Here is a 10,102-nt window from a genome sequence, read left to right on the forward strand (position 1 = left end):
AACTGCTGGCATCAGAAGCTGAGAGAAAGGCTGGAGGGAAGAGATTCTCTGAGAGATTTTGGAGGGAGCACGGGCCTGACACCTTGATTCCAGAGAAATGGACCCAGATCTCTGAATGGAAGATATATTTACACACACACACACACACACACCTATATATGTATATATATTTTAAATTTTAATTTTAATTCTCTGCAGTGTTGGGGATCAACTCCAGGCCCTTGTGCATGGAAGGAAAGTGATCTACCACTGAGCTACATCCCCAGTCTTTTTTAAATTTTTTTGATACTGGGGATTGAACTCAGGGGCACTCGACTGCCGAGTCACAGCCACAGCCCCCCCACCCCCCTTTTATTAAAGAGTTGCTTAGTGCTTGCCTTTGCTGAGAACTTACAATCCTGTCTCAGCCTCCTGAGCTGCTGGTATTACAGGTGTGCACCACCGTGCCCAGATCCCTTTTTTTTTTTTTAGCAGTCTTGTGGTGGCATACTCCTGCAATTCCAGCCACTCGGGAAGCTGAGGCAGGAGGATCACAGGTTCAAGGCCAGCCTCACCAACTTAGTGAGGCCCCAGCAACTCAGGAAGACTCTGTCTCAAAACAGAAAATAAAGGGTACTGGGGATATGGCTCAGTGGTTGAGTGCCCTGGGTTCAATCCCTGGTACCAAAAATAACAATAACAAAAACCAGTCTTGTGTAGTTTTTTGTTTTGTTTTGTTTTGTTTAAATACTAAGATGTCTTTCACTACAAGAACCTTGAAAAATTTGGCTCCATATTTTCCTTCTTGGAGACTTGAGTTTCATGTTATCCTAATTATGGAAATATTTTCAGCATTTCTTACTTCATGCTTTGCTTTCAGATCACAGATGATTAGATTTGATTAGTCATGTGAGGGTAGATTCAAAAGCCAGCCAGGTGAAAGATAAGGTATTCAAAGGCAATGCAAACCACAGGCAGCTAGGCCACCTCTTTTACAGCTAGCAACACCTAGCCTAGGCCACAGAACATCCATCCCTCAAGTCATGGCCTCAAAAAGTAGTGTCACCATTGTCTAGATTCAGAGCCTAAGACCTGCAAAACCACACATCCCTTCCATGAAGCCCAGGGCTGGTACTCAGTGGGGCTACAAGTTGCCATCTCTTCAGGCCATGGGTTCACCAGTGCTGGGGCATCTGCCAACTGGGTCATTCTCTCGGCCTGCTTGAAGACCCCGCTGGGCCCAAGGGAAGGGGTCAGGCCCTGTAGGAAACCACACTGGAGATGTCCCCAGGCCAGGTGCCAGGTTCTCCCTGTCCTGAGACTCTGCTCTCTCAGATGGGCATGGGTACTCTTTCTCAGATGCCTCAGGCTGAGCAGAAGCAAGGCCCTAAGCAGCAGAGCAGGTCCATTTGCTACTCTGGGCAAAGCTAGGGGAGAGACCCTATTGCCTGCACCCCGATGCTTGAGTGGGGGTCTGTTCTGGAGGTACATCATTCTGGAAAAGAGGGCCCTTCTTCTCTAACTGAAATCCATTTTTCTGCCCCCCTGGAGGTTCAAATGGTAGACTTTTTTTTTTTTTGGTACTGGGAATCTAACCTCTGAGTTATATCCCCAACCGTGTTATATTTTGAGACAGGGTCTCACTAATTGCTGAGGGTCTTTAAGTTGCTAAGGCTGGCCTTGAACTTGGAATCCTCTTGCCTCAGCATACTGAGTTGCTGGGTTATAGGCATAAGCCACCAGCCTGGCTCCCAGGGTCACTTCTTTATGTCAACAAGCTAATTAAAGCACCTGCTCTGGGTGTCATATGGGGAGGATCACATGGCAGGGTTCTCTGAGGGGATGGCTTTTAATTCTGGGTCCTATCTGGGACATCCAGCCTCTCTCTCAAGGGCTACAAGTCCAAGAGCACAGGGACCCTGGCAGAGGCACATGTGCAGGTTGAATGAGGGTTACGGTGTGTGTGATTCAGGGGTACAATGCCTGCCATCCATCGTCTCCCTTTCAGGCACTCAAAGTTAACAAACCTCAATCCCCATCACTCTTGGGACACCGCAGGTGTTTGGTGAGTGCCTTTTGGATGAAGAGTGACTTTTCCCTCTGCTGGAAACACTACGCAGGAGCCCACGGGTCTGGTTAGTAATCCCAGGGTGCAGCATTTGGACCCGAGGCGACACAGCCATCACAGGTGTCTGTGTGACCCCTGTCTGGCACACTGGAACTGGATGAAAGCAGTGTTCCTAGAGGTGTCCTCAAGGTGACTTGAAAGGAAGGGTGCTGCCCAAGGACTTGGACTGGGATCTCCTCCTAGAAACAGTAGATTCTTCCAGAGGTCGAGCACAGAGCTTTTTATTCAAAGAGGTGAAGGTTTGCACCCCGGCTCCCTCCCTGAAAAACCGTGTCTCGCTTGGATGTCAGGTGTAGTGCTTTCAGTTTGGGGCTAAGCAGAACGTTACGTGTCAGTAGCCACCGTGGAAAAAAGCCACTGTGTCACTGGTGCATTGGCATTAATCAATGTGAAAGCTGACCTGGACCAAGAAAACAGGCCTTCAGCCTGGCTGTGGAAGGCCAACACCTTCCGGGTCCTTCTACACTAGAGTCCGACTGTCACTCACTCATGGAATATAGCTGGAGAGCTGTGAGTGAGGGTTAGGATAGAGGGGGCTTTGTGAACCGGCCCCTCTGGGCAATTCACTGCAGAGCCTGGTGGGGCATTAGGTGTAGACAGAGGATTCTCTGATGGATCCCCTCCCTCTAGGGATCACCCAAGGATGCTGTCCAAGAACAAGACCATTCTTGGCTAGCCTTCCTTTCTCAGTGTCCTGAGGCTGTATCTCCAAATAGTGACTTTCTTCCCCACTCATCTGGGGCCACAGGTCCCTTTGGGCTGGGACTCATGCCCTTTCACCTATAGCTAGGAGGGGGGCCCTGACATGGAGACCTTACAAGGGCACGTTCTGCCTCATCTCCCCCCATCTTGGGGCCAGACTATACCAGGGAAATGGGTAGGAACAAAGGCCAAGCTAGGAGTTGGAGAGCAGGGTGTTTTTCATATCTGATGGGGATAGGGACCCTTGAGTTAGACTTTGCAGTAGCTGTTGCTTCAGAAACCACTACAATGGGGCTTCTCAGCAGAGGGCCTGCTCAGACCTTCACTAATGGCCAGATGCCCCAGGCTTCATGGGGGCTCACTACATCCAGGTTCATCCTGGCAGAACGTAGTGGGTGGGGGTGTCTGTCTCCTAGGTTCATCATCAGTCTGCAGGCCCGGGCCACTATCATTCTGTCTGAGAGTCAGGATAGGTACCACCTTGGGAGAACTGGCCCAAAACACAGGTAGAATTTCTGGTCATTTCTGCCCATGAGTGTTTTGGTATTAGGCTCCCCCCAGGAGGGAAAGTTAAATGACAGGTCCTTCCCATGTCTCTCCTGTGAATGGAGGAGACACGAGGCAGGGCAGCTCCAAGCTATTTGGAGGAACATTCTATTGTCTATGGAACAGAACTAAGTTTTGATGCTAATGTCAAAACCCAGGCTTACTTCCATCCTGGGGCAGTTCCTGCACATGCATGCATGTGCATGCAGGGTTGTCTTTCAAGCCAAGCCTGAGGTCTTTTTTTTTTTTTTTTTTTTTTTGGTGGTGATGGGGATTGAACCCAGGGCCTTGTGCATGTGAGGCAAGCATTCTACCAACTGAGCTATATCCCCAGCCCTCAAGCCTGAGGTCTTGAGAGCAGATGTGACAGCCACACCTTTCTCTTAATTTAGGCAGGGAGTGGGGAAAATCCTTCCAGAGAGCAGCTGTAGGTAGGTTCTCCTGACATCAGTACTCCACCTCAGGTCCCCAAAGCCAGCCCTGTCCTGCCCTTCCATCACTAGCCAGGAGCCAGGGCCCCAACCTTCCCAAAAGATGACAGCATCCCCATGAAAGCCAGAAATGAGTTCTTGGGCTGCCCTGTTTGGAGCTTTCTTTGAGGGCAGTAGCTGTGAAAGCCCCCCAGATTGGAGAATGAGACCTGACACCCCTCTCTGGGCATTCTGCCTAGGCGAACTCAGAGAAGTCCCTACCTTCTTCACTGTCCCCTGTCTATCCCAACATCGAGAGAGGAAGGAGGGGGGTCACTGGGATGGTAAGACCAGGCAAGTAGCCTGGGAGAAGTGTCAGGAGGTTCTGGGGAGGACATTAACCAAAACCCCCGAACACGGTTTAGTAGCCACTTTAAGTGTTTGGTTGTCTCCCACAACACCTATTCATCTAGCACCTCAATAGAGTCCTCGTCCTTTATCTCTTCTGAATGCTCCTCTGTCGTTTGGGTGCTCTCTACATCTGACAGTGATGATACCTGCCGCACCAAGTCCTTGTCACTGGGCATCTCTGGCTGCCATGGTCTGGAGAAGGGGTTGAACCAGTTCAGGGAGAAGTCCCCACCACAGGTGTCTTTCACCGACCTCCAGTTGGCCCTGTGCTCCCTGGGCTGATTCTTTCGTTTGAGGCGCTCGATGCCCTGGGGAGGACAGGAGAAAGAGCGTCAGCATGGTCTGGGGCTGGACTTCATGAACACTCCCGGGTCCTGGCATAGCAGAGGGATGGAGCCCAGGCCGGGGTAAAGTGGTAAATAACAGGGCATATTCCTTTGTGGCCCAGGTCACCTGGAGGCCCTCAGAGGGCTGCTGAAGTGTGGGTGGGGAGCAGTGTGCAGGAGCCCTAGCAAGCAGGGCCTGCATAGCAGCTGGCTTATGTCTGCTGCCCACTCCCCTGGCCTCCCCCTCCTTTCTTCCCAAAGGTACAGGCCAGCTGCTGGACAGGGGCCACGTGCTGAGTGGCCAAGGGCCAAGGAGTAATACCCTGGGCCTCTCCAGGCGTGAGCTGGGCCACCCATCTATAAGAACCAATAAGAAAGGTAGCCCGTTTCCTGGGCCATGCCCCTCATGGTAGGAGCAGCAGGTTCTGCATGGCGATGGCTGATGGGCAAAGGCAAGAATGCAGGACACACACAGCATGCAAGATGAAGCAGGTACCAGCGTGCAGCGGGCACTGGGGGTCACCAGGGCTTTGGGGCTCGAGGTTGGCTCAGGCCTGCTCATGCAGTGGATACTCCCTGTGGCCTCTCCCAAGCCGCCCACTCACCTGCCTCTGGGTGTTGGTTGTGACTCGGCCCCCAGGCCACAGAGGGTGTTGGGATAGGGAAGCCCAAAGGAGTTAAAAACACAGCAAGGCCAGTTCTCCAGGCCCACAATACCCTCACAGAGGCTTTGACCCCCCCAGTGTGGTCTGCTTTCTCCAGCTCTTCTGGAAGCCACAGGAGTTCCCTGTGAGTGTGGCAGACATGGGTGTGTTCCCTCACAGGACTCAAGACTACCCTGGAGAGATCTTTGCACCTAGCTCTTCCATACAAGATCCTCAAGTAACTCACACGATCCTTTGTTTCGCAGAAAGAGAACCTGAGGGACATGTACTGTCTCAGACCGACCACAACCCACCCTAGTTCTTCTCATACCCTTTCTTCCCACCCATCTCAGTGATTTAAGTTTCTTGACTTTTGAAAAAACTGTAAGTTAAATAATCTGAGCTCAAGGTATCTCCTTATGAGAAACTTTTTAATTCCCGAGGGGAAAAAAGTCCTTTACAGTAGGAAAATGTTGCAGTTACCAACTTAACCAAATGTCAAAGTTAATGTCACCAAAAAAGAAACATCATCAATATCACGTGTCACAGTGCACTGAGGTCATAACCATGGTTCAGATACTCCCAGATACTCTTGTATAACTTCAATCTAACCATGGGAAAATATCGGACAAATGCAAAGTGAAAGATATTCTATAGAAAGCATGGCCTACCCATCTTGAAAAAAGGTCAAAGGCTGTGACGAACCTATTCTGGCACTAGTTAGAAGTGGTGATGGCACACTACAAACACACTAAATACCATGAAATTGTATATTTTTAAATGATTACCTTATGTGAATTTCACCTTAATTTAAAAAAGGTCAGGGTCATGAAACATAAACAAAGACTGAGAAACTGTCACAAGTTGGAAGAGATTAAAGAGATAGGAAAAATGATATTAGCTGGGTGTGGTAATACACACCTTTAATCCCAGGGACTCAGGAGGCTAAAACGGAGGATTGTTAAGTTTGAGGTTAGCATCAGTAACTTAGTGAGGCCCTAAGCAACTTAGTGAGAGCCTGGATCAAAATAAAAGATAAAAAGGACTGGGGATGTAGCTTGGTGGTAAAGCACTCCTGGGTTCAATCCCCAGGACCTTCCCCAAAAATGTGATGTGGGATCCAGGGATAGAAAAGGACATTAGTGGGACAATAGGAGAAAAATGAATAAAGTATACAGATTAGTAAATAGTAATGTATCAGTAAATCCCCCCCCCCTTTTTTTAAAGGGTGTCAGGGTGTGCATGGGGTTATATTGCCCAGGCTGGCCTTGAGCTCCTGGGCTCTAGCAGTCCTCCTGCGTCAGCCTCCTGAGTAGCTGGGACTACTGGAGTGTGCCACTATGCTCAGCTCCAGTTTTTTTTGTATTGTGGTTGTCTAAAATGTTAGCCTGTGATGGCAATGATGGAATGATAAATGGAAACTCTTTATACTATTCTACTTTTATGTAAGTCTGAAATTACATCACAATGAAATATTAAAACAACAAAAAATAAGATTCCAAGACATAAATATTTGCGCAGTAACAATCTGAACACTGAATTATAATATAATAACGAAAAGTTGGAAACAATGTCCAATGATGTAGGTGAAGTAAATGAGTCTGTAAGTCAGAACACTAGGCAACCATAAAAAATGGTGTGCATACATTTTTACATGACACTGGAACATTCCTTCTGGTGTCAAGGGAAGAAAGCAAAGGTGAACATGACATTCTCATGGAACCCGAAATTACCTTCAGAATGGGATTTTAGATGATCTATTTATCTCTATAGACTTTCCCATATGTTCCAGGTTTTTTTTTTTTTTTTGACTAGGGATTAAACTCAGGGGCACTTGACCACTGAGCTACATCACCAGCCCTATTTTGTATTTTCTTTAGAGACAGGATCTCACTGAGTTGCTTAGCACCTCGCTTTTTTCTGAGACTGGCTTTGAACTCATGATCCTCCTATCTCAGCCTCCCAAGCCACTGGGATTATAGGTGTGCACTACTGCGTCCAACATGCTCTGGGTTTTTACCAATGAATGGGTGTTATTTTTCTAATCAGAACAAAAAGGCTATTTCAATAAATGGACCTTATAGATACAAGTCTTGAGGGACCCTGCGTGGGTCATGGACTCAGGAGGCTATGATGGCCCCTCACCAGACCTCCTTAGCAAAAGCAGTGATAGCCAACTGAGGCAGCCTGCTTTGGGAATCCTGCATGTCCTTCCTGGATATCATCTGAAGTCTGTCAAAGAGAGCTGGGACAGGAGGCAGAGCATGCTATAGGAGATGCCCAGAAATGACAGATTTGCTGTGTCCATTCAGATGGGACCTCATTCAAGGCCATGGCTGTCTATCAGTCCTTCCTTTACAGCACTCTGTGAGGAGATGGCCATTAGTACTGACACTTGGCAAATAGGGAAATAGAAGTTCTGAGAGGCTGTAACAGAGTCCAAAGCTCATCCAGATGGTTTTGTAGAACTGGGACTAGAACTGGCGTCTTCTCTCTCTGCCCATGGTTTTCCCAATTGTACCAGAAAGCCTTACTCTCCATGAGCTGCTTTCAAAGTCAGAAAAGACATAGAGGGGAACAAAGCAAAGAGCACCCAGGGTTACAATTTTCCATTCATGTGGCATGCTCCCAGATGAGCACTCTTGTATTATATTCAACCTCAACAAGCTCATCAAAGTATTCAAGACAGAACCCGGCCTGTGTACCCACACACAAATTCTTCAGTAATTAAGCGGACAAACATTCAAGGAATGTCAACTTTGAGTCTGGAAAGAAGAAAATATTCCAAGTGAATATGATACATAAAAAGGACCTGGGGCACTTAATTTGGAATTTTGGGTGGCTTATAAAGGTGTCCTGAAGGCAGAATTCTTAAGCTAGAGGTTTGCAGAGGAGCAGTGATAATTCAAGCTTGAGAGAACAGAAATGGCTGGCTCCTGTTAGGAGGGCAACGCCTACACCTACACCTCTTTTGGGGATGTATGACTTGGCTGACGCATGAGCTGAGACCTGTAAAAAATTCAACAGTTCCCCAAAATGAATGTATCAGAACTGAGGCTCCAGAGGAGGTCAAGCATGTACTCTGCACAGGCTCTTTCACCCTTTCTTGGGTGAAGAAAGTCAGAACCTCACTCGGCAGCCCACATAAATATGCCTCTCCAAGTTGGTCACACAACACCATCTGTCTTCAATGGCTTCATACCCTCACCCGCTGGCCCCAACCAGGATTTAACCCAGGGGTCTCTACCACTGAGCCACACCTCCAGTCCTTTTTTATTATTTTGACTGGGTCTCCCTGAGGCTGACCTTGAACTTGCAACTTTCTTGTCTTGGCTTCCTGGGCAGCTGGGATTACAGGTGTAAGCCACTGTACCTGGCCACAACTTTTAAATGTAACCCACAATTGGAAATATTTTTTGTTGCAACTCAGAATACAAACACATGTACATACACAGGTATACACACGCATAATTTTATGACTCTTATCCTACAATGTTCACTGTATTTAAAATTAAAAACAGAAACCAAACCAAAAACCATGCTGGTTAACCACTGAATTGATTACACAAGTCAGGAATGGTTGTGACCCATGGTTTGAATGCAGCTAACATTCACTAAAGCCACATCATGTGCCGCACACTATCCATTTATAATCATTACTCTTAATAAATATTTGTGTCCACCTGTGTGTTAGACTATCATGCCCATTTTATAGCAAGAAGTGAAGCTTACGGAAATGAGTGTCCAAACTTATGTCTTGGTAGTAAGGTGTACTAGGAAGTAGCCAAGCAGGGGACTGAACCAGACTGAGGCCGGATCCCTAATGCTTGGTCACCATATCACACGACCTTGGTTGGAGAAGTTCAGGGCATTCCCTTATTTCTCTGTTAGAATGTGTGCCTTCTTCCCCCAGAAGCCTTTTGGCAAATCTCCTCTGCAGTCCTTGTCCTATTCCTCAGATCTGCTCCATCAGCTCCTGCCATGAGGACTGAGGGTGGAGAGGGGGCCCCGGCCCTCCCTGCTTTGCTAAGGGAACCACATAGCTCAAGTCATCAGGAACTTTCTCTCGAGGAAGAGAGTGGGAATGAAGACTTCAGTTTGAGAGCACATTGGTCAGTGGTTGGTTTCTGTTTCACTGTAAATTCATTTTATTTTTTTGAGACAGAGTCTCGCTATGCTGTCCAGTCTGAGCTCAAGTGACCCTCTGGCCAATGCCTTCTGAGTGCTGGGGCTATAGATGTGCACCACTGTAATTGGCTCATTGTAAATTCTTTTTCTTCTATGAGGTGACTCTCATGCTGCATATGTCTTTAAAAGATACAAGAAACAGTCATGTGGGTGTGGAGGCCCACAGATGGGAACCAAGGCCAGGACATGTACCTGTGGCTGTGCTGGGCAAATGCCCCTGGCTGTCTCGAGTACTCACCAGCTGGCATTCCCATCTGGGGGTCCCTTGGTTCCACTCTTTCCTCGCTCCCTTCTGGGCTGGTTCTTCAGCAAAGGTGCCCTTGGCCGAGACAGCTCAACTGAGGAGATGCTTAGGAGGAGCACTGGGTGCGGCTTCCAAAAGACCATCCTTGCTTTCTTGGCATTCATTTGTTGCAGGTGCCACATGTGGGCATAGGGAAGCAGGGCTCAGTGGATTCTCTGCAGGGGAGCACCTATGGCCTCAGAGATGGCACAGCCCACTACACTGAGCCTGGCCGCACATTGCACCCACCATTAGCAGGCATCAAGGGTGATGCTAAATCAGGGGTGACACTAAGTACCACTCTCCAGCCCCTAGTGATATCACATGCTTGAGGCCCTGGGCTTGACCCCTGGCACCACCAAAACAAACAAAAGCCAAGTGGTTTGTTCCTTAGAGGCTTTTAAAACATTGTCTACCAGGCCCTGCTTTTAGAATTCTGGTTTAGTAGGTAGGTCTGGGGTAGGGCAGCTCCAACAACTTCCCAG

General features: G+C 48.2%; 1 protein-coding gene across 1 annotated transcript in view; it reads right to left on the minus strand.

The window, feature by feature from the left end:
• Positions 1–2,312: 2,312 nt before the first annotated feature.
• The window catches only part of Zdhhc3 (zinc finger DHHC-type palmitoyltransferase 3), a 54,243-nt gene continuing 46,453 nt past the window's right edge, over positions 2,313–10,102 (minus strand). Inside the window, exon 7 of the mRNA XM_046436851.2 lies at positions 2,313–4,484. Coding sequence (XP_046292807.1) covers positions 4,227–4,484 — 258 coding nt within the window. The 3' untranslated portion in view covers positions 2,313–4,226. The remainder of the gene's footprint in view (positions 4,485–10,102) is intronic.

This window comes from Marmota monax, unplaced genomic scaffold (genome assembly GCF_021218885.2).
Source record: "Marmota monax isolate L192 unplaced genomic scaffold, Marmota_monax_Labrador192_F-V1.1 WCK01_AAM20220418_F8-fsc00021, whole genome shotgun sequence".
Classification (NCBI taxonomy): domain Eukaryota; kingdom Metazoa; phylum Chordata; class Mammalia; order Rodentia; family Sciuridae; genus Marmota; species Marmota monax.